We start from the raw sequence: 24922 nt of genomic DNA on the forward strand, positions 1-24922 counted from the left end.
GAGAAAGCCGAAGTGTAATCCTTAAGCGCTACTATTCTGACGGATAATTTGCTTCTTACTGAAGTCCTACATCACTCAATTCTAATTTATACGTGGGGGTTTAATTTGTTTAACAGCACAGAGGAGCTCTTAGTGGGTTAGAAATATTTCCGCAACAATATTGCGCGTCAAAGCAGCGTCCGCGAATATGAGCTACTGTGGATCGTAGCTCATTGGTGGCCCGGCAGCTCACATTCTTCACTTTAGTGAAAAAGACCGTCACTATACATCGAAGTTTTCAAAAGAATGGCGTCAATGAGCAAATGAATAATTCAAACAACATTTATAAGAAAAGTAAATAATAGAGGATCCAGGAAAAATCCTCAGTAAATTAACACAGAAAAAAGTGTTCACGAAATATGCAGATTCATGGCTCTGCGTTAAATTACCACGAAAAGGGCACAGATGCCGCCTTCATAAAAATAGATCCCTGAATTCATGACCAAAAACCAATCAATACAACGGGATCGAGGAACCACCTTTAACAGGCAATTACTGGAGTAGTCGTTTCATAGAAATAATTGCACATATAACCATGCGTGAAAAAGAAAGTAATACGAACAAGTAAAATCTGTAATTGATATCAACGGCTCACTATGTTGTGTTGCTTCAGCCTATCACAGGCACACCTAAATCTCTTCCTGTACGGAAATCGCCCTCCACTGGAATATGCGGGTGCCTAAATGTCCATGTACTGATATGTTCCTGCACAGATAAGTCTTGTAAAAATAAGTTCAAATGAATGTGCTTTTCTATTCCTTACTTGCCGCAGAGTTTGGATTCCGTTCCGGCGAGTGCACTATGCCATACTACCTAGCAACGCCACCGCACCCAACTTTTACAGTGCTCATCTCTTGCAGTGTGCTGTTTTGTCGCGTGCTGTTTTGTCGCCGTGCTCTTCTGTCGCGTGCTGTTTTGACGCCGTGCTGTTTTGGCGCCGTGCTCTTCTGTCGTGTGCGGTTTTGTCGCTGTGCGCTCTTGTCGCTGTGCTGTTTTGACGTGTGCTGTTTTGACGCGTGCCCTTTTGACGCCGCGCTGTTATGTCGGTGCTATTCTGTCGCGTGCCGTTTCGTCGCGTGCTGTTCTGTCGGTATACCCGTCCGCTCGAAATGCGCCGTGATCAAAATGGGTTATACACGAATAAAATTCATAATTTCATACGGCGGACGCTGTCGGAGCTCATGTTGGCCGTCGCGAAATGGGACAGAACGTTCGTGGAAGCGCCCCAATGTACGGAAGCATTCAGTCATTCGCTTCCGTTCAGTCAGTTCAGTCATTCGCTTCCAACAATTCAGGTTCCCTCCATAGGCCCCATGCGTCGCGCTTATTACGACAGGTAGATCAGACGAAGTGTGGAGCAGCAGATAAAAAAAAATTATCGATTGCTTTATTGGTTAGCATCCCATACCTTACGAAGGGCACTCTTGAGGAGACCAGTATCTGAAATCTTGAGCGATAGATTTCGGTACGCAAGTTTCTGAAGTGGACTATTCTGACGGTACATTTTCAGCGTAGTCCGATGCAGACTACAACCAAGGAATCGCAAAATTGAAGTTCGCACTTCAACTCTCTGTAGTTAAATCCTTCCTATCGGTGCTACACATGTTTATCTCAGCCAAGCCATTAGGTCAGGAATAAATAAAACTTGCTGCAGCTAATCTGACAAAAAATTAATGCATGAATGCATAATTAGAAATAAAATAGAAGACATATCCAAAAGAGTGTCCCGTCGCATATGATACCAAACCAGTTATGGAATGCATGACATAAAAAATGCAAAAAAAATTCTTACATATGCTCCCACAAATATTTGTATGTGTTAAGAAAGCTTGATCACCCTATTTGAGCGTTTTTAAACTTCACCGTACCCGGTAAGTATAATTTCGCGTATGGCGCGCGAGCGCGCCTAACGTTAATAGCCACGAATATTCGATTTTCCCGTCCGCAGTATGCGCGGTTATTGTAGCATGACCATGTGTGTTTCCATAGCTGCAAGTTAGCACATACCGTATACGAGCAGCAGCTGATAATGCGGAACAGGTATACGAGGTAGACCGCGTTAGCTGTAAGTCAGCTGACAAATATTACTCTTATCAATGCAGCTTTGTCATCGCACATCGAAACATGAAAGAAGGGGAAATCAGTAATATACGATTTCCAAACCCATGTAGAAGTATTTTCTGTTTTCCAGGCCTTCATATTCATAACATAGTGCGTCCACAGAACTATTTTAGCTTAGGCTGCAAAGGACAGCTGTCATAATAAGTTCACAATGTTAATAATAATACATGCAGAATTGTGTTTTATTACACGACGTTACAGCCCTTAGGCCAGGTCAGGTCAGGTAAATGATAAGGTAAATGATAAGGTAAACTGGCAGCAGTCCGAACTCGGGTGAAGCACCTTGGAGACGACGACTGGTGCGTTGGTGAACAGGAGTCAGCTCCGTGCGAGGCGCTTCGTCTCCAGCAACGCTATCTTCTTGACGCATACGGGGTCACAACCCGCACCTCCACCAAAAATGTAGCGTGTGGATAAAACAAGGGGGCACTTTTAATTACTGGGCACACGGAGAGTGAAAATGGCGACCCAGCTGGAGCAAGAGCACCGGCAAGAGACCTTAGTCCTCCTCTTCGTTCAGTCCAGTATATATATATATATATAGCGCACCAGTTCATAAATGGCGTGTTGAATACTTCTACGTTTAGATAATTTTTCTGAGCGAGAATAGCTCATTGGTAATAGCACGGGCCAACTAGCTCGAACACACGTTATTAAGATAAGGAGAATAGCTACGGCCCGCGTTAGCCGGGTTAACCAAATTTTCTGTGAAGAGCGCAAACTCGTAGCAGGTTTTCGCTCACCCGAAAGGGCTATCACGCACTAAACATTAAACATCCTTTTCATCTGCCGCCATCTAACTATGCCAGGGTGGCCACGGAGTTCTCACCCAGACGGGGCATCATTTTCAAACCACCGCGGGCGAGTCTGTTGTGGAAGGAGGAGAGGTGGGGTGGAGGGCCCCTAGGCGCGATGGGGATGTGAATAATACAAATGCTTTTGCGGCAACCTAGAGCTTTGGCAATTTATGCAACGCTGGATTTCCCTCAAAAGGCCATAAAAATGTCCAAAACTCGTGACATGTGCGAAACTGCCAGTGAAATGTAGGACAGGCGTTTCGGACACCTGCCTCTTTACTAAACAACGAAGCAAGCCACGAGCGGCAGGGGCCATGCAGCGGCGGTGTCTGTTCAATTGTGCACGGCTATGTAAGCTCAGTTTGTATGCACCCGAGTAGTCTTTCGTTGGAGCCATTCAGATTTCGCTTGCGCAGAGAGAGAGAGAGAGAGAGAGAGAGAGAGAGAGAGAGAGAGAGAGAGAGAGAGAGAGAGAGAGAGAGAGAGAGAGAGAGAGAGAGAGAGAGAGAGAGAGAGAGAGAGAGAGAGAGAGAGAACCTCGTGCGCTCTTTGTCGATGTGGTCAACAGAAAGAACTTACCAGTGAGACGAAGTTTATGCAACGTTCCCAATAGTGCGCGTGGGGTTCTATACGGGGAGCGGCTAAATGTTGAGAAGGCGACAACTCACTGTTGTCAGACGGCGCTTCTTTATGGTGACGGCCGTAATGTTCATGTTGCGGTGGTGATATGTTTACGCCTTGTCTCCCTTGGTATCTTCTCTTAACCAGATCTGTCGGGGCCTCGCAGTTCAGATTCCGTCCTCTTGTTTCTCAGAAGACCTTTAGGGGGCAAAAATTACTGGGGAGAGGCTGGTAAAGCAAAATGAATGCCTTCTCGCTTCTCTGGCTTACCTTTCGCTCGTGTGACTATAGGGCCTTTTTGCGATCCGTTTTGCGAGTTTGTTACCTTGCGTGGTAGCTTATAAAGGAACCATGAAGACAAAATACAAGTTTGTGTCATTCGAAAAATTTCGCATTTTATAGTGCCCCCAGCGCTTGTCCGAATGCAAATGATGGTTTGTTCACTGAGAAATTAATCAATTTCAGTTAAAAATTTGATTTTCCCGCTAAATCGTGCGTTTTCACGGTTTGCAATGACATCACGGGAACCGACCGCTCTGCAGCCGATTGGGAAGACTTGTTTACCGTTAGTGAACCTAGATGGCGCTACCATACTGTGGAGAGCCGTTTTCTGCTTTTGGTTTGTTTTTGAACGTATTTAAACCTGTTTTTTTTTTCTTCAGGGAGAAAATAATCGTTTCGGGGAAACATAGTGCTCCCTCGACAAATACGGTCACGTAAGACATCGTCGCTTGCGTCAATCTGCCAGTGTCGTCTGAAACAACCCCAAAGCCCCGCAGTCCTGTGCAGCTAAACCAAGCATAGTGCGCGCAGTACCAGGACACACAGTACGCATCGGCACTTCTGTTTACATGTGCTTTCGTAACTTCCACTGTTTGTCCCACCATTCTTACGGCTTTGAAAAGAATGTGCCCTAAATTTAAGCACAAATAGCTCGTTCGGCAAGCTTATAAGCTCTGCCTAATTTGCGTTTGCTTTTGCGGCCCTCCGCCAATCCCAGAGCAGTCACATGTGACATCATAGGTTCTGCTGCGGGAAATGAGCTGGCGGGTCGCATGGCCATTCCATTTTTTCCTAATTACGTAGCTTATTAGAGCGAAGTTTACGTTAAAAGTGGTGTCAGTATGATTCTAACCAGGCAATCTTTTGAAGGAACCAAACTTGTGTTTTCTCTTCATGGCTCCTTTAATGACGAAAGTTTTTTTAATTATATTATTATTATTATTATTATTGCTAGTATTATTATTATTATTATTATTAAAAGTTGCCATATTCACTTCATGCGTCCATTTGAAACTGAAGATTTACGCTTCCCGGATCTTGTAAAGACTTTCTTCTTTTCACCCACCCTTCCGTTTAGTTACGCTTTTTGTAAGATGTCTTCTTGCAATTGACCAGACATTACAGTTTCTATTGATTGTGTAATGTTGGCTAAATTACACTATGGTATTTTTATTCTTCTTTGAAGTTGTTGTAGTTTCTTCTTATTTTTTGCTCACTCACTGTTCATTTGCCAGCTGTTGATGTATTTCATTGCTGTCTTATACCTTTTCTGTGCGCCAGCACGAATTGATTGTGTAAAGTCGGTTGGATTGCACTATTTTATTTCTAATCTTCTTTGCCGTTTTTGTAGTTTTTTTTTGCTCACTGAGTGTTTATTAGCAAATTGTTGATGTACTACAGTGCTGTATTTTCCCCTCTGAGTGCTCCACCACGAAGGCTTCCGCTGTTCCTGGGCACTATAATAAAGATTGACTGATTGATTGATTGATTGATTGATTGATTGATTGATTATTATTTTGCTGAGCGCTTAATGGAGGTGGCTGAGGTGGAGTGGAACAAATAAAAAAAAAATTCATTTCCCTTTCGCTCTGTGAAGAAGCATGGTCAGCTATGCTGGGCGCAGTCCTAGGGCATCGACGCTGCCCTGCCCACACCGCGTCCTCCGCCCCTGCCTTCCGTTGCCGCTTGAGCTGGGCTTGACGAGGTAGCTCGCTGCGCTTGCGCTCTGCTGCTAGTGAGGCTCTTTTTCGTTTTCTCTGGTGCGCCATTCTGTGAGAGTATATGTGCGCCACCTATAAACCCAGCCGACATCTCTTCCCTTCTAACTTCTCTTCAGCCTGGTTTTTTCGTGCATCGATACAGGGTTGCGCGAGATGAGTTTTCTGCGTACACGAAACCGCCGGATGTCGCCGAGCCGTGTAAAGCTTCGCTTTGGTGCCTTAGTAAGAGACGAGAATTTCCCAGCTCCCCCGATTGTTTCCCACTGCCGTCACACGGCAAGCGTTACTGACACGACGGTCGCTCACAACGGGCCCTCGCAGCACGCTTTTCATGTCTTTTGCGTAAGATCTATGATCATAACTCCTTCCTGTGTTTACGCTTCATCGCCCGCCCCCCTCTGATATTTCCACACGTGTAGAGAACGGTCATAACGCAGGTATTCTGTTTCAAGACACGACAACATAGAGTAACTCATGGCTTCCGAAGACATGCAATGACACGAAACGAAGTCTTGCCTTCAGTGGTGACCATCCCAGACACTCGTCTCTAGGTTTGCACGCAGAAACGTATTAAGACAAATTTCCAACTCAGCCATTCAAGCGGAGTTCCATTTGTTTAGAATGCTGAGGAGAAGGCACACGCGCTGAGATCGATTTCGTAGTCAACACAGACTGAAGGCGGGCCAGTTGGTACATAACTGAGTTATAAAATAGTGCTGGAAACAGACTTTCTGTACTCCTATTTCCAGCGCTGTTTTATAACTCACTTCGTAGTCAAGTTTAAATGTATTAGCTGATGGTAGCGTTTGCCATTAAATTTATGCATGGTACTTTAACCATTTATCTAAATAGCTACCAGGCTGGAGTTTCGGGCTAAATTTAGTCTGGCACTTTAGCCTTAATTCTGGTTATTTACATTGTTTATTGCTTTATTTATTTCCATTCTTTTTTGAGACTCTATATTAGGCCAGGAACGCAGTCCCTGCCTTCTACAACTATTCTAATTAGCCGCGAGGATCGAGTGATACATAAATCAGTCCATTCGGTTACCATTTTACACATACAACTACATTGTTTGCTTCCTTTATCAATATCATCCTTTTCATCCTTACCGAAGTTAAAAAAAAATCCACTCTGGTTTTTGGCCCATTGTCAGGAGGTAACTGAGTGAGAATAAAGATTTGTAATCTATCGTGAGTATAGCAACGAAACTTCATGATCGTAGCTTCAGATTTCAGCCGCGATGGAGATAGGTGCAAACCGTCTTTTCGCATAAAATCGCAAAGGCGTTACGCAAACAATGACGCTCGCTATTTCGAGATTGAGAATCCTGACGGTTCCCCTACGTTGCTTCAAGGATCATCGTTCCGGCCAGCTCCACGAAACCGCGATGAGCCTGCACGTATAGAGACCACATATAGTCCAATCTTGCCTCCTCTGTACCTCTCTCCTCTATGAACACACATTCCACGGGGAAAGATTTCTTGTACAAGGCTGGCAGCAGCCACGCAAATGGAACATGTGGGTACGTTGCTTCCCTTTCACTTTTTCTTGCCATAGTTTAGAAATTAAAGACTCCGTAAAAGGGTCAGATTCTCAATTTACCTGAGATTGCCGCTTTCTATTTCTATTCTAAGCTGATTATTTTAGTGTTTTTGGAGGGCTGATGGTAGGATACACATGCGCATTTAATCACTCCTTGGATGTTCTACTGTACGTTCTTAAAATCTCTTGTTTCCTTTTATCTGGGGCGGCTGAGTTCCTTCGAGCTCGTTTCAGTGCACATATGTGAACTTTGCCCCGTCCGACAATATTTCACCGAAAAATCATCTACCAACCTTTAGAGGCTACCGGTGTATAAAAATAACATAACTAAGGTTTAATATGACCTTTGAAAGGTTAGAATCAAGAACTGACAATTCACACAACAGCACTCTTATAATGAAATGGAGTCGCAGGTGTAACGTTTTTCTCCAAAAGACGAAAAAAAAAGATCAGAGGCGATTGAAAGAAAAATACTTTCTGTGACGCCACATTAACGGTTAAAATCAGTAGGAAAAATACGAAACGGGCATCAAAGAGGGTTGTCTGAAGTCGACTGTTGTGTTTGGAACCAACACTAAAGGTGAACTCTCAAATCAACAAAGGGCTGGTGACAGGCTATAGGAAGTCGACCGAATCCCTCGAAACGGATGAAAAAAGAAAGTGCTGCCGGCAATAACAGAAGTTCTCTCGGGGGACCACGTGGAAGAAAGGGCTGAGTACCGGGTCGAATTTCGTTAAGTGGTCTCCCCCGGCTCTGATACTTGCCCCGCATTTTCTGCTCGGGGCATGGAACTCCCTCTGGCTGTCTCAGCACAGACAAGGAAGTTCAAAAAAAGCAATAATAAAGAAATCGTGTATCCGAAATAAAACGCTCAAGAGAGGGGAAAAACATTGCAGGAGGTTTTACGGCGTCAAACGGAGAATATTGTGCGAAAATAGTATTCCTAGTACTTTTGCTTCAAGTAATTGATTGATTCATTCATTCGTTCCTCGGTGGACTTGCATGCACTACCGGTGTTAGCGTTTGCACCAAAGCGCATTGCAGCAGCATGCGTCCCTGCTTATAAAGCAACGTCCTATAGAACACTGCGTGCATCGTAAAATGCCCGTGGTTAGGTTTTCATAACAAAACGTGCATCATAACATGCATTTAAGGCAACGGAATACTGGAACTCGTCAGTGGCTTTGCCATTTCGCGTGAAAACGATCCTACTCCTGCCAGTTGCATTCGACGCGGAACTCCGACTTTTCGTCTATAGGAGGAAGGGGAAGGGCGAAAGCTGGGCCATACTCTTCCTCAGCACCAGCCGCCTTCTAGCCGGACCTCAGGCCCTACGGCATTGCTTCTTATTGACCCCCTTGACAATCCCAAAGCCCCCTTCAGTCTGGCTGGCCGCCACGTCGTGCTCCTGCCTCGAGCTGCAGCTCGCCCTGATCACTAGGGCCCGTAGGTACCGCGAAACCCTGCACCACCTGCCAGTAATAAACGACTTCTCGCGTTGTGGTAGTGGCAACAGAACGAAGCGACCCCGGCAGCCCACTATCCCCACCGCCAATAAAGTGCTACGCATGTGCCACTAAAGTGACTCATGACGTGCGTCACTACGTGTGGCAACGCGAGGGTCTCAAGTCAACCCGCGACAAGCATCGCTCGTGTCGGTGACGATCTACGAGCACTGGATACGGCCAAGAGCTGACGCCAAAAAGACGATTAGTTCACTGCGGAGTTTTGCCTGCGATGCTTCCTTACACTTTACCACCCCCCCCCCCCCCCCAACCGTCCTTTCCCCAAGTGCACCTCACGCCGTCCCATTAATTCAGTTATTATACTCTAGACTCTCCTCCCTTTTCCTCGGGTGAGTGCGCCCAGCGCACGGGAGCGATGCCGTCACCAATGCCGATACGCCGAGTGACCACCAGCGCCGCACTTGTATCGTTACAATCACCATAATCCCCTTCCCGCTTCCCCACGTGTAGGATAGCAAACTAGGCCACAGCGTAATTGACATTCCTGCCTTTCCTTCACCTTTATTCTTTCCTTCCTTCCTTCACCATAACCGACCGTCGGCGCCCCCGCCCCGCTCCCGTGGCACGCACCGGCACGGCCACGCTCACGAAGCGAACGATGTTGTTACCGAATACGTTTGTTAGTGATAGCTTGCAGGGACAAGGTGGACAGATGAGTAGTTTGAGGGAGATAAGTTTAGTGAATTTTCTTAAGTGATTGTAACCGCTAGGTTTGCGCTTCTGTGGGAATAGCTGGCACTGTGGAGTAAGCTAAAATCGGCGCCAACTGTCATCGTTTGAAAGGCAAAAAGTCACAATATTCAGCTATTCAAAGTCAGCCCTTCACCTGTTGCAGCGGGGTATACCTGTTGAAAAGACCTGTCAGCGATCCCTAGTTCTACTAAAGGGGCTTAAGCATGAAGGCTTCACCGTGCAATTCCAGTGGATCCCGTCGCACGCCGGTGTAGCGGGAAACGAACATGCTGACAGCTTAGCCAAGGAAGCCTTATATTCTACAAGGACGGTGCAAACGCGGTGCGATTTCCAACGCATACAGAAACAGACCGTTCAGGAGCACTTTAGGCAGCTGTGGCGACCAGTACATCAACCAGTCGTGACGAAAGGCCTGAAAAGAGCCGAAGCCTGTCTGCCTGTCTGCTGTCGGCTACATAAAATCAACATTTTTTCACCCCCTTTGTGCCCTTCGTGCAGTGTGACTGGTGACATTGATCACTTCATTATGAACTGCTCCAAAACCAACCCTGAGCGGACGAACCTTTTTCGTTATCTCCAGAAGTTAGGAGTGCCCCATGCTACATCGGAGGACATTATTTTTCCTAGGGACCACTGGATTGTGCGAAGAGAGCTGTCTCTTCTCCTACTCGGATTCTTGCAGTCCACAGGACTAAGTGAGGTGTGGTAACATCGTGTGTCTATTATTTTAGGACTAAGTGAGGTGTGATGACTTTGAGACTTTTGATATGGTATTGCAGACGATTAGGCGGAGCAATTGCCGGCAGCTATGCAAGGCTAAGTCCGCCTTATTCAACAATACTTACTTACTTACTTACTAAGCTAAAATCGGTGTATAACTCGCGCAGGACTGCTTTAAAAGGATTACCTGTGCACAGGTGAGGGCAAAGCTACTCTGGGTGGCCTTCCGTACCGCCTGCTTCTGGTTCAGAAAGGTTGCAAAGAAGTTCTACATTTATGTATTAGGATGTAAGGCGCGGTGGCGTTAGTTCATCGTCGTGGAAGAGTTTTGGAACAGAGCTGCTGCATTCCCCATTCATGTGCTCCAAGAACTCAAGGTCATCTGGGCGAGCGTGAATAGCAGCAACGGTATATTCGCCACCTCGCACTGAAATAACCACTCATCGGGAAGAGCACCGACCGGGGGAGAACGCGCACCATACCGCGGGCGCGGCGCGTGACTAAAGGGGCCGTGTCACGTCTTTCCACTTCTAAAGCTAAGCGTTACTACTTTCGTCCAGCGATTTCGTGGAGGATGCGCAAATGACCTTGTGACCGGTGACACGCCCCCGGCGACACACCCCTCGAAGCGCATCGCGTGATTCGCCGGGCCCACTGTCGGCGCCTGCGGGCGCCGACAGCGGTCGCCACTGCCGCTGCGGCCGAGGCAGCCAACCACCCCCGCAGCCTCCCATGCATGCGGGGCTGGGTTGTTTCGGGCAACGGGACTCGTCTCGCGCCCGGCGAAGAGAACGGTGCGTTCGCATGAATGAACGCCGCGTTCGCCCGGCCTCCTCCTGTGAGCGTTGCACGGAACCGAACGGCTTTCAGTCGGGGTCGGCAATACAGCTAAATCAAAGGTTTAACCAGACGAAACCAAGATTAGACCAGACTAAGCCAAGCTTTTTCTTTGCATATCCAAGCTGAGCTAAGCATATCCAGGCTGAGCATATCCAGGCTGAGCTAAGCCGCAGCCATTTTTTTCTAAATAATAAATGCTTTCAGAACGCAATCAACATACACGCGCAGTACTCAGAATAGGGTGCCGCAAAGCACATCAGCCAAAATTACAGCTCTGCGCCGATCAGATAACTGAGAAACTTACACAAAAGATTTTTCTCTCTTTCAAGTTTTGACGTTCTTCGACCGCTCGAATTACGCCATTACAGCGGTGTAGCGGCTATTGGCCGGCTTAGCTCCAGTTGAAGCAAAAAAACGCCCTCGACAGCCACTTGATAAGCCACAAAAGCAAACCAGGAACGGAAGACAGATGGCGATGTTCACAACGCTTCCAGACGCGAAGGAAAGAGTGAATGCGTGTATCGGGAGTGTTGCAGAGTCTTTTTAAATCGGGTTCCCCCTCTTTCTGCTGCGATGTGCTATCATGGTTGACGAGCCTGCTGGCACGCCTCTTTCTCCCACAGTCCAGTTGTTGCTCCGCCTAATTCCAGCTGCATACAGCTGCTGGTTGCTTCAACCTGCCCAAGCAAGCCGCCGCACCGGCGCTGTAAAACCGGTTTGGTGCATCTTGAAATGGCAAGTTAGACGGGGCCCATTTAATTTGCACCACTAGCGCCAACTCGTGGCTTTTTGCCTTCTAAGGACAAGCAGCCCAGCGGAGGCAAAATGGAAGCGTGCATAATTTAGCCGGGCCGATTAGAACGTTTCTATAGCAGGGTAGGTAGCTATTTGTGCCCAGCCATTCAAGCAACAGGTGCGCTGACAGGATCGTGTAATATTCCGGGCATTTTTACAGCAACCTGGCCGTTCACCAACCCAGCGCATATACCGATACGAACGGATTTGGCCTCACGTAATCACAAATCGACTTCTTGGCAGGGTTCATTAGTCAGCAGGCCATCATTGCGTGTATACTGGACATGTGCACTGACTATACATAAAGAAAAAGAAGCAAGCAAAGAAGAGCACCTACGAAAGTCCGTGGTGAACACGTAAACAGCAACGAAAAGGATTGTTGGAGTTTTAACATTCCTGATTCGTACTGTGGACTCTTTATCTAGTTGCAATATTGTAAATAGGAAATCGATGCTTTCAGCCGGGGTATGGCCATGCCTTCGCTTTTCGCTTCAGTCAACAGTGAACTGCGGGCCAGTTTGCCACAAATCACTAGCGCGGTAGGGTGGGGGAGGGGTAGCCTTCTTGTTTTAGGCATACGAATAAGCAAGAAATGTATTTTTGTTATCTGGCACCGCATGCTAGGCGCCTTTGCCAGGCTCACCTCGCCAGTTCTCTCTCTCTCTCTGAATAGCGCTTCGATGTTCTTTGGTTTTGTTTGTCCAACTGGCATTTGTTCGGTTTCCAGAACTTGTGCTTTTTATTTGTGGGGTATGCGAGGAAGCGGAAATAGATCGCCTGCAACTATTGTAATTGGACACAAGTGTTCGAATACAAGGATCTTTATACGGCCGACCCCGCGGGGCTAATGAGCCGACGGCCTAAACCTCATTGCTGCAACTCCGCTAACTGGACTCAGTGCATGGTGCTAATTTGATGCTTAAAATGTAAAGTTCTCGCGGGAACCTTGATGTCGCCGGATAAGGTTTAATTACGAATGTTGCTATTCAGCTAATTGTGGGACCAGACAATCGTTATTAAAGCAAACTGGTTTGCAGTTTTAATATCCATTAGGGCCTATAACGTAGAAAAAGAAGAAAAAAAACAGCAAACAATGACTGAATTTAAGTGCTCACAAGTAACTCAGTTTAGGTTTGAAGTTACCGCACAAGGCACCATTCACTGAGAACTGATTGGCTACCCATTGGGTACATTCCGAATCAGTTTTCACACGCGCACGTTGAGACCGTTTATCGTGATGGGATAATAATAATAATAATAATAATCTTTATTGCACAGGAGGTGGGTGGAGAGGGGCAAAGAAGTGAGAGAAAGAGGAACCGTCCTGGTTGGCGAGCTAGGCCTGGCAGAAAGGTGAACACCCGTTCGCGGAACGCCTGCCAGCCATCCAACCAGGAGGGGGGGGGAGGACAAACAAACAAACAAACAACAACAAAAAAAGGCGGTTAGCAATATGCAGCACAGACATCTTGCAAGGGCTCTGCATAGCACCCTAGATGCCTCACGGTCCGTGGGGAGGGGTGATCGAACACTTAGAGGAGCAGAGAGAAAGTCCCGCGCTGCTGCTGTGATGAGAGAGTTCTGGTGGCGGACAGTCCTCGCATGAATGACTTCAGGTTGGCCGGTTCGCTTGTTAACCCGAATAGCGGAGGATATGTAGGCGACTCCTAGGGAGCTGTCCAAGCAGCGGCAGAGAAAGCCCACACGCGCCACAGAACGCCGGTGCTGGAGCGTTTGCCATCCAAGGTGGTGCAGCCGAGCCTCATATCGCGGAAGGGTGTCATGGCTGCAGCCTAAAGGCACATTCCCACTGGCGATTCGCCTCGTCGCGCGACGAAAAGCGACGTCGCAAAGCGACGAGCCGGCCGTCGCTTTTCGGAGTTTTGCGACGGCGGGTTCGATCGCTCTCTGCCCGATTTCCTCGTCGCGCGACGGCCGTTGCAGCCAATCGGAGCCGGCTTCAACGTGACGTCCAGGAAGTTCTGCGGGATTGTTTACATCCGGTTTGTTTTCTGGCGGGAAATCCGACGGCCTCGTCTCGATCAGCATGGCTACCGAAACTACCGTGAGTTTTTCGACGGAAGCCCTGATCGAGGTGGTCAAGGGGTACCCCTTTTTAACGGATAAAAAACACCCTGAATTCAAGAACCGCCAAAAGAAGGATGCGGCATGGCACCAAATCGATGTTTTGTTCGGCGTGCCAGGTACGTGCAACATTCCACTCATGCATGTTCGGCGCTTTCGCTCTGTCGCTGTCAGCACAGCTTTTCCAAAAAAAGAAGAAAGGTTCAGCTGAGGTGCAAAAATTGAAGTTGCTCACATCGGCAAAGGTCCTCGGAGGCGTTGCCAAATCACTCTCCCTACCCGGCGACCCATGTCCGACGCTGGCTAGTCAGTGAGCGGAAGCGGTTCGTCCGGTTAGGTAAAATCAAGGCAGACTGATCAGTTGCAGTTGCGAAACGACACCAGCGAGGATTGCTGTACTGGATGGGAGCAGTCTGTCTTGATTTTTACCCAACCGGCCAAACCGCTTCCGCTCACTGACTGGCCAGCGCCACTGTTAATTATTGATAGTGACGCTGCAGCGTCACTATCAATAGTGAGCGGAAGCGGTTTGGTCGGTTGCGTAAAAATCAAGACAGACTGCTCCCATCCAGTACAGCAATCCTCGCTGGTGTCGTTTCGCAACTGCAACTGATCAGTCTGCCTTGATTTTACCCAGCCGGGTATACGGGGGTGATTTGGCGACGCCTCCGAGGACCTTGCCTTCACAGTGCGCACGCGAAGCAGCTCACGCGAAGAGAGAGCAGTTACTTACGTACTATTGCCTGCAGGTTTGAGGACTGGAGTTATGGGTGCAGTTTAATTGTGTTTCAAGCGTGGTAAAACCAGTTAAGCTAATATATTCTGCAAACATTTTTTACATTGCTTTTATGCATGTTCGCAAACGCAATGAAACTTTACTAGAGCTTGGAATCAGTAATAAAAAAAATTTATATTTTGCACGCAGCCTGCACAGCTGTCTCTAGTCAAATTACTGCATTAGTATTGAGCTGCAACTCATGAAGACCTCAAGTGAGCACGCCTGGTACCTGCAAACGTGAATACTACTTCCCTCGGTCCCGATAAGAAAAAAAAAGTGTATAAGGTTGACACATTCTGCACCAGGTAGAAACACTTACGATAGCTTCAAAAAGCTTCTGTAACATACAAGATGGATACAGGGTCATTTTGAGGCGTAAGGACTTTGTTTTACTTTGCAGTGTTGATATTACAATAAAAACTCGAGATCCTGAATGACACCTTGTTTTATTTTGCAGGGTCCTTGTTGGAAAAAAAACTAAAAAACCTCAAGGACACGTATAACAGAACCAAGACAGCAACAAAAGGAAAAATGAAAAGTGGAGCGGCCGCCAAGGATGTTCCAACAAGGCAGTGGACGCACTTCACTTCAATGGCTGCCATAATGGAAAAAAATCCCCAACCTAAAGTGTGAGCTCTTCAGTTGCCTATACTTCAGAAGGACACTTATTGAAACATTTGGGGGGCATATATTTTCCCAAAACACAGTGCCAACTCAAAAAAAAAAAAAAAACACACACACACACACATCACACACATCAGCGCTTAAACATTGAATAGCAACGTATGAAAGAATGTTGAAGCCCACTAAACCATTTACTTCTAGAATACGCAGTTCTGCCTCGTAAGCAGTAATTATTGCTTCTGTTCTTCCTTTTTCAGAGTGTACTGCAACCTTCCAGCAGCAGCAAGCTCTGGGTAAGCTACATGTCTATACAACAGTGAGGATACAGATGCATGTTTTTTATATAATTCTAGGACAACACTTACATGTAACACAAACTGTTAAGACCATATGGTCATGCCAACAAACATGTATGAGCACACTTAGTTTAGTTCTCCAAGTGTTCAGCTTATGTCATGCTTGCAGGTGTAGCTTCAGCTTGTTAAACCTGCAAAATTTTAAGACAGCCAGCGGAAAAAAACAAAGCATAAGGCTGGAAGAAAAACAAATGCAAAAATCAAGGAAAGGACTGATCCAGGAATAATCCTGGCATTCAAAACTTCCATTGCAGCCCTTCAGAAAGTGCTGCAGTACTGGACCCGTCGCCGCCACTACTGCCGGTGTCGCCGTCGCCGTCGTCGTCACCACCAACCCCAGATAACTTGGACGCAGTGGCTTCAACGTCTGCGTCATCCATGCCATGGGATGAGCCACAAGTCCTAGAGTAAGTGACACACCCCAATTCCTATAAGCCTAGAGAAATATTTCATACCTACAACGATAGAGCTAAGGAAACGTTCTTCAGACATGCAAGGTTGGCTTCATCACTGTTATGCAAAGGAAGGTTCAAGGCTAACAATTATACGCATATCACACGTCTATTTCACATGTGCAGGTTCTTCATGGATGCAGGTTCGTCTCCGCCAGAGCCAGCTAAACAGTAAGCTCACTTTTCACTACATTGTTGTTCATTTTCACATACGAATTACTGTGTTTTCTAAAGAAAGAAATTCCCTGCACAACTCGTCTCTCATTTCATTTACAGACGACCACAGAAGCGGCGCAGGTCAGCTGCAAGGTATGCACGTGTTCATTAACGTAGAATTAAACAGTTTCACACAAGCATCAAACATTTTACTTGATACTAAGTAACATTGATAAGCTTACGGTTTCACGAAACCTTGTCTAGGGTCGGTCACAATATTTGTACTTAAAACGGGGGTGGGGGGAAGAGGGTCTTGACGACCAAAGGTTAATTGACAGTTTTGCTTCCACATCTTACAACTGAAAGAAGTACGGAACTAGAAGCATGTCCTTTCATAGCTTTTCCTGTACCTTACTTTTACGTGAGCTGTGGATGGGGCATATTGGCAAACATTCTCGCTGCCGACTAGGAAACGAGAAAGCGCGTGGCTGATGGAAGCCGACACGTCTTTCTAATAAATAAACCTTCAGTAGCAATCCCCCTGCTTTGAGCAATGTGACGGCCGCCATTTTAAAATTTTCAATCATTGACAACTGGTGCATTTCAGTTGAACCTATGCCTTGGCTTTTTTTTTTGCATTGACTTATTCTGATATCCTAACAGTATTGCTTTTTTTACCCGTATGAAACACTGCTGGAGTAAGCACAGATTACGGTCATTTTCCTCTGTAAACAATGATTGTTTCTTGGCAAATTACTTTTGCAGCAATGGAGACGAGCAAGAAAGCCTTGCTCAAGCTGCCGTGGAGCACCTTGGTGCTCTGAGGTCTCTCAGGGCAGCGCAAAACAAAGATGAGATTTATTACTTTTGCATGCGCCTCGACGCACGGCTGCGAACCCTGCCCCGAGATGTGGCCGAAGACCTCATCAATAGTATCGAAAACGCAGTACACGATACTTCAAAGCAGTGCAGGGCAGCCATGCGTGACAGTGACCAGTAGAAGGATGGCAAGTTGAGACAGGAGCAAAAAGGAGGGGTGATGGTATAGGTTATAGCACTGTTGATTTATTGTGGGGTTTAATGCGCCGACGCAACGCAGGCGATGAGGCGCGCTGTAGTGGAGGGCTCCGGATTAATTTTGACCACCTGGGGATCTTTATCGTACGCCGAAATCTCGTACACACGGGCGTTTTAGCTTTTCGCCTCCATCAGAAAAGCGGCCGCCGCGGCCGGGAATCGAACCCGCGACCTCGTGCTCAGCAGCGCAACGCCTTAGCCACTGAGCCACCGCGGCGGGTAGGTTATAGCACTGTGCCGTCATCCCTCCTCCTTGCCGTCTCCTCACTGTGTTTTTTTTTCTTTTTCAATAATCAGTGAGTAGCAGTCATTTTCTCATAAGTTCCAAACATTTTTTTGTGGTTGTGACTGACCAAAGAGGATTTTTGTAAGAATGTTTTCTTTTCTTTTTTTTTGTGCAATAATCAGTGAGTAGCAGTCATTTGCTCATAAGTTCCAAACATTTTTTTGTGGTTGTGACTGACCAAAGAGGATTTTTGTAAGAATGTTTTCTTTTCTTTTTTTTTTGTGCAATAATCGGTGAGTAGCAGTCATTTGCTCATAAGTTCCAAACATTTTTTGTGGTTGTGACTGACCAAAGAGGATTTTTGTAAGAATGTTTTCTTTTCTTTTTTTTGTGCAATAATCGGTGAGTAGCAGTCATTTGCTCATAAGTTCCAAACATTTTTTGTGGTTGTGACTGACCAAAGAGGATTTTTGTAAGAATGTTTACATATGCTGTTGCTGTGTTATGTACTACAATTTATTTCATGCTGTGTCCTAGGCATGTTTTCAAGGTTGTGCATACACAGCAAGACACTTCTTTTTTGCAAAGATCTCGTTTCACTTCGCTAGTCACCTAGCTATTCGTGCAATGCTTGAATGCAATAACTAAACATGAACTTGCTCTATTGATCTCAGTCCACCATACACAAGCAATGCATTTATGTAAGCTTTCCCATATCAGTGTCTCATATCGGTCCCCTTTTCAATACTCCACTCTGCCACACGGGTTCATAGTGTTTTGCGATAAATTTGTGATTAAGACCGAACAATACTTCCTGTGATATTTTTGTTGAATTCTCCACATATTCTCTTGATGTGTTATTCAGCAGTCTTTTTCATGTCATACATTGGACTTAGACATGTTTTCATATATAGCAGGAGAGTGACTGTATTTTCTCCCTTTTCCAACGATTGTATGTCTGTATTATTAACCTTCGATACAGATTTGTGGCGACTTTGCTGCCACTAACCTTTTTGTTACATGCCATGACTGTTTGCAATAATAAAGAATAATAAGGTTGCATGCCCAACCCACATGAATTGCTGCATTGTTTACACAAATGCAACTATAGTAGTCTTTTGTCACTCGAGCGAAACAAAGAATTATTAAAAAAAAAATTACCTTGTCTCATTCTTGGGTGCATGCGATCATGCGATCTTGCCAAGGGAGTTGCCCAGCTGATACAAAGTGATGTGCCAGCTTGCTCCGTACGGCTTGAGAATACCTAGGTGAAAGCATTCTGTGAGATTAGTGCCTTTAGCATCACAAATTTAGATGAAATGTTTTTTTAAGGTTGCAGTGTGTATAAGAACACGACGAGGCCTTTTGTCAATTATACCTGTTTTAAAACAAAATGCAACTACGGCTCTTCTGAAATGTGGCTAGGCCAATGATCAGCAAAAAAAAAAAAACGCTCAGCACCAGCATTTGTGGTACAAGTTCACTGTCATATCAACACTAGTTTTCATAAGCAACCTGTGTTGAAAGCAGTGCTGGAGCTACAGAGATGTACTTATCGTGTAGAGTTGCAGCCAGTCATTGGTGGTGCAACAAGCACAGCACTTGTGCGAGGGTCAGCTCTCCAGTGACCCGGGGTCACCCGTCCTTCCCAGTCCTCGCTGTCGACCATGCCAGCTGAACAATACGAGCGTGACGCCACTTCACTCGTCTTCATCATGAAGTTGTGCAGGGCAAGGCAGGCGCCGATGATGCGACAACTGTTTTCGTCCTTGGCCTTAAAAGGCCTCCGCAAAATCCTCCACCTTTGGGCAAGGATTCCGAACGCATTTTCGACTACCCGCCTTGCCCTGCTCAACCTGTAGTTAAACAGGCGGCGCTCAGTGTACTCCTGGCTGGTGCCTTGGTGCAAGACTACGAGAAATAAAATGAGGAAGGTGTGTACACTTTCAGTATGGCATTTCTTTTTGTGGAATATTACCTCTCCTCGGATACGGCCTCATCATAAATCCCTTCAGAGGGAACGCCTCATCCCCAACAAAAAAGTAGGGAAGCTGCCCCTCGTCCCCCACGTTGCGGGGGCATGGCATGGGGAACGTTCCGTCCTCCAGTTGCTCCAGGAGCCGAGACCGCTGAAAGATTCCTCCATCGCAGTCACTGCCATGGTGGCCGAATTCAACGTACAGAAACCTGCACACAAAAAACAGCGGTACCTTCAGTTCCAACTCCAACAGCTCTCCAATAGTGTAAGCAACCGCATAATGCCATTTACTCATTAGTAGCAGCACACCTTACCTGTACTGCGCGTCACTGATAGCAAGCAGAGACTTGCTGAAGGCACCTTTGTAGTTGCGGTCCAAGCTCCCGGAATTTGGAGGACATTCCACGTTTACGTGCTTCCCATCGATAGCACCCATGCAGTGGGGAAAATTCCAGCGCTGCTCGAAATCAGCTGCAATCTGAACGTGAAAATAAAAGAACAGCAACTTATCAAACTGGCAGTGCACGACTAGTTGTGACCAACATCAACTGAAGGCTAATCGTATGAACACAAAATGGAATTAGCTGCTAATAATACCAACATCAACTGAAGTCTACTCGTATGAACACAAAAGCTGTTCAAAAAAATGTATGAACACGGAAGCATAGGCTGTTGAACCAATTTCTTGCCTTGATCCACTCGTCAGCTGTTTGTGGTGAGACGAGGTACAGAGGCTTGAGGATGTCCCAGAGGGCCGCGCAGACGTCCGCGACCACATCGCACGCGGTTGAGCGGCCCACCCGGAAGTCGAAAGAAATGCTGCGAAGTGTACTGCCGGCAGCTAGAAACCTGCGACGACGAGAGGGAGAGAAAGCGCAATGAACACAGAGCTCAGTCCCATTAACAGCTTCGTGATCAGCCGTACACATCGATGCGATTCGCTGTGGCATATTTCTCACCTCAACGTTATGGCCAAGCGATCGTGAGCGGAGATCGCGTCTCTGAAGTTGGTATCTTGCTTTGAGATTCGGCTCCGTACCAGCCCAAGCAGCTGGTCGAAAGCCTGAGGCGGCATTCTGATGAAGCTGTAGGAGAGGGGAACATCTACAAGATCCTGATTGCAGCGGTTTTAAGAATTACAGAGGCAGAAATAAAGAAAAAAACTTACTCTCTGAAGTACTCCAGGTCGTGCGCGCGAAGCTCTGGGAGGAGACGGCTCGCGTGTCCGGCAGCTTCTCGGGAGCGCAAATACGGTCGCACCCAAAACCGCCGTTTTTTCGGCAGGGTAACAGCCGCCTTTGTAGACAGCGCCGCCGAAACGAGCAGTATAGTGGCGATCTCTTCCTCTTCGCTCAGCTCGTCGGGATTCATGGCGCAGGAAGAAGGGCTCAGCAGACCAACGTAGAAGCGTTGTAGCAGAAAGCACCCGAGAGGTAAAAAGCGCGCGCAACTCCGGGATATCTCGTCCGCGGCGAGAACTCTCGAGAAGGGATGGGGGCGGTCACTACGATCGCGTCGCAAGTGAGAGCGCTGCTCTTTCGCTCCTACGCTCGTCGCGCATCGTCGCGCGACGAGGCGCATCGCCAGTGGGAATGTGCCTTAAAGGCACATTCCCACTGGCGATGCACCTCGTCGCGCGACGAAAAGCGACATCGCAAAGCGACGAGCCGGCCGTCGCTTTTCGGCGTTTAGCGACGGCGGAGGAGATCGCTCTCGGTCCGAATTCCCTCGTCGCGCGACGGCCCCGCAAAACCGGTAAGCCAATCATGGCCGCGGAGTAGGCTGACGTAGCCGGAAACGAAACGTTTCTTTACATCCGGTATGCAAACGCTGCGGTCGGGCGGGCGAGGACGAGCCGCCGCCGCCATGGCCGCCGCCACCGCCGCTGGCTCGCTCGGCCAGGCGCTTGGCCCGCTATCGCTGTACCCGCCGGGTCGGGCCGGCGAGCAACTTCCCGTGTGCATCGGTTCTTTGGTCAGTGGCTTCAGCGTACGCGTGCTCTAATCAACGAATAGCGTGGAACTCATCAGCGTGGAGAAGCGTGCATGGTTTGGAAAAGCAAGTAATCATCGTATAGAGCTAGGTGGACAGCGAGACGGTAGGTTGACTTGCAGCCTCTTCGTTCTATCGGCGACTGGTAAACACGCGTAGAGTTCGGTGGCGTCAGAACTTTGCGCCTGTGAAAAGAAGCGACATTTGTGGCCCGTGATGCGGGTGTTGTGGCGTGAAAGCAATCGTGTGCATTTCTTCGTGCAATAATATGTTGAAAAGAGCCTCCTTGAGTTTGTTATTTTCTGCTCCTCCCGCAACCCGCAAATGTTTTCGGCATTGCTCCAGGTTAGTAGCATGGGTTTTAGTTTGATTTCTACCTGCTTTTGTCGCGTAACATCATTTTCTTTGACTGCGAATGGTTGACGCACCAACGAGGTCGTACAAGTCGGGAAGCAGCTGCGCTGAACGCACTCGCATCATCGCTCATCGCAAGTGCGAACACCACCTCAAGGCCTCATCGCGCGACGCGCGCCGTCGCGCGACGAGACAAATCGCCAGTGGGAATGTGCCTTAAAGGAGTACTGACACGAAATTTCTCGCTTTCAGTTTTTATGCTGTAAAGAATACCTATGGTCCCAGTAATTACGAAAATCGAACCGAAAGGCGTCAGCCACCAACATATAATTAATTATAGCACGTTTATTGCAACCACTTTCAAATTCGGTCGCCGCGCGGGAAAATGGCCGTTCGAAGGAGAGCCTGCAAGCGGACTGCCTGACGTCACGGTCTCCGTGACGTCGGACCGTGACGTCATGGTCTCCGTGACGTCAGGGACGTTCGCTGCATCGTCTGCTACGGATTGCACGCGGTTCACACTAAAGCGCTGGACACATGTACGATTTGTACACTCGATTCGCATGCGACTGATCGTTACGACTGTCACCACGACTAGTCGTACGCGTGAATTTGAGACACATGACCCGATGCGTGCATGCGATGCGTCGTCGGCGTCGCTCCGCCCACCGTTTTTGCTCCATGGTCAACTACGACTATCGCTGAGCTGAATTTGTAGATCCCGCGCGTTTAATCGCAAAAAATGGATAAAGTAGGCAATCGTGAAGCGTTTCCTGCCTTCGGAAACAGTTCGCGCACACGCCGGCCGCGCCTGCCAGCTCGGACACTCAGCGGCTCGATCCGGCGCAGACCACGGTAGCAAGACGGTAGCAACTGCTTGTGGCTGCTCTTCTGAATCAATCTGATCGTTAAAATGAAGTTCCACATGCGAGAAAGTAGGTGTTAGTGTGGTGAAAAATTGTGCTTGGGATTGTTATCAGGGCTTATTTTAAAAGCGGCGATCAGATATCTGCCGCGATGCAAGCGTATACGCTGACCGGCCCCCCGCGGCGCGCGGCGGGCGGTGCGCCGACCGGTCGAGAGATGGCAATACCTGCGCGGAAACGTGAAGTGCGCACTTCGCAAGCCTTGCTCACAGCGGTACCGCAGCCAAGCCAAACCTCCTATCGAAGCGAGACCGCCCACAACAGCGCAGGCTATCGCTTCCGGTTCCGGAAACAACTGTATGACGTCATGCTGAATCGGCCGCAAAATCGCGGATAGCCTGACGTCACACCCTAAGCGATTTCGCTAGTGCTGCCGATTTGTAATAGTTCGCGGCCAGGGCAATTAAAATCGATTTTTGATGCGTTTCCAGCCTCGGATCGCTCCAAAAATTTCTGTGGGTAATCTGTACAAACTACTGAAGCCAATTATATCGTTATTTAGGCCTCTAAATTTGGTGTCAGTACTCCTACTGGCGATGCGCCTCGTCGCGCGACGAAAAGCGACGTCGCAAAGCGACGAGCGGGCCGTCGCTTTTCGGCGTTTTGCGACGGCGGAGCTGATCGCTCTCGGTCCGAATTCCCTCGTCGCGCGACGGCCCCGCAAAACCGGTAAGCCAATCATGGCCGCGGAGTAGGCTGACGTAGCCGGAAACGAAACGTTTCTTTACATCCGGTATGCAAACGCTGCGGTCGGGCGGGCGAGGACGAGCCGCCGCCGCCACCGCCGCTGGCTCGCTCGGCCAGGCGCTTGGCCCGCTATCGCTGTACCCGCCGGGTCGGGCCGGCGAGCAACTTCCCGTGTGCATCGGTTCTTTGGTCAGTGGCTTCAGCGTACGCGTGCTCTAATCAACGAATAGCGTGGAACTCATCAGCGTGGAGAAGCGTGCATGGTTTGGAAAAGCAAGTAATCATCGTATAGAGCTAGGTGGACAGCGAGCCGGTAGGTTGACTTGCAGCCTCTTCGTTCTATCGGCGACTGGTAAACACGCGTAGAGTTCGGAGGCGACAGAACTTTGCGCCTGTGAAAAGAAGCGACATTTGTGGCCCGTGATGCGGGTGTTGTGGCGTGAAAGCAAGCGTGTGCATTTCTTCGTGCAATAATATGTTGAAAAGAGCCTCCTTGAGTTTGTTATTTTCTGCTCCTCCCGCAACCCGCAAATGCTTTCGGCATTGCTCCAGGTTAGTAGCATGTGTTTTAGTTTGATTTCTACCTGCTTTTGTCGCGTAACATTTTCTTTGACTGCGAATGGTTGACGCACCAACGAGGTCGCACAAGTCGGGAAGCAGCTGCGCTGAACGCAGTCGCATCATCGCTCATCGCAAGTGCGAACACCACCTCAAGGCCTCATCGCGCGACGCGCGCCGTCGCGCGACGCGCGCCGTCGCGCGACAAGGCAAATCGCCAGTGGGATTCCCACTGGCGATGCGCCTCGTCGCGCGACGAAAAGCGACGTCGCAAAGCGACGAGTCGGCCGTCGCTTTTCGGCATTTTGCGACGGCGGAGCTGATCGCTCTCGGTCCGAATTCCCTCGTCGCGCGACGGCCCCGCAAAACCGGTGAGCCAATCATGGCCGCGGAGTAGGCTGACGTAACCGGAAACGAAACGTTTCTTTACATCCGGTATGCAAACGCTGCGGGCGGGCCGGCCGAGGACGAGCCGCCGCCGCCACCGCCGCTGGCTCGCTCGGCCAGGCGCTTGGCCCGCTATCGCTGTACCCGCCGGGTCGGGCCGGCGAGCAACTTCCCGTGTGCATCAATTCTTTGGTCAGTGGCTTCAGCGTACGCGTGCACTAATCAACGAATAGCGTGGAACTCATCAGTGTGGAGAAGCGTGTATGGATTGTAAAAGCGAGTAATCATCGTAGAGCTAGGTGGACAGCGAGACGGTCTTGCAGCCTCTTCGTTCTATCGGCGACTGGTAAACACGCGTAGAGTTCGGTGGCGTCAGAACTTTGCGCCTGTGAAAAGAAGCGATATTTTTGGGCCGTGATGTGGGTGTTGTGGCGTGCAAGCGTGTATATTTCTTCGTGCAATAATATGTTTAAAAGAGCCTTCTTGAGTTTGTTATTTTCTGCTCCTCCCGCAACCCGCAAATGTTTTCGGCATTGCTCCAGGTTAGTAGCATGTGTTTTAAGGCACATTCCCACTGGCGATTTG

The 24922-nt window shown here is 48.2% G+C and overlaps 1 protein-coding gene across 1 annotated transcript; it reads left to right on the forward strand.

The window, feature by feature from the left end:
* The first annotated feature begins 13519 nt into the window (after window positions 1–13519).
* LOC144144915 (uncharacterized) lies at window positions 13520–18664 on the forward strand. Its single transcript, XM_077676414.1, has 3 exons — window positions 13520–13992; window positions 15022–15193; window positions 16810–18664. Exons 1-3 carry the CDS (start codon window positions 13749–13751, stop codon window positions 17150–17152), a joined length of 759 nt encoding a protein of 252 aa, XP_077532540.1. The 5' UTR covers window positions 13520–13748; the 3' UTR covers window positions 17153–18664.
* Window positions 18665–24922: the final 6258 nt, after the last annotated feature.

The sequence above is a fragment of the Haemaphysalis longicornis genome, unplaced genomic scaffold (assembly GCF_048455015.1).
Source record: "Haemaphysalis longicornis isolate Haplotype H1 unplaced genomic scaffold, Haemaphysalis longicornis Haplotype H1 scaffold_7, whole genome shotgun sequence".
In the NCBI taxonomy this organism is placed as follows: Eukaryota; Metazoa; Arthropoda; class Arachnida; order Ixodida; family Ixodidae; genus Haemaphysalis; species Haemaphysalis longicornis.

Excerpts from the sequence above, each read along its gene's own strand:
- LOC144144915 (XM_077676414.1), top strand. The coding sequence starts at position 13,749 with ATGGCTACCGAAACTACCGTGAGTTTTTCGACGGAAGCCCTGATCGAG. Across the intron at positions 13,993-15,021 it reads AAAAAAAGAAGAAAGGTTCA|GGTCCTTGTTGGAAAAAAAA; the intron begins GCTGAGGTGCAA and ends TTTATTTTGCAG. Across the intron at positions 15,194-16,809 it reads AAAAATCCCCAACCTAAAGT|TAACAGTATTGCTTTTTTTA; the intron begins GTGAGCTCTTCA and ends ATTCTGATATCC.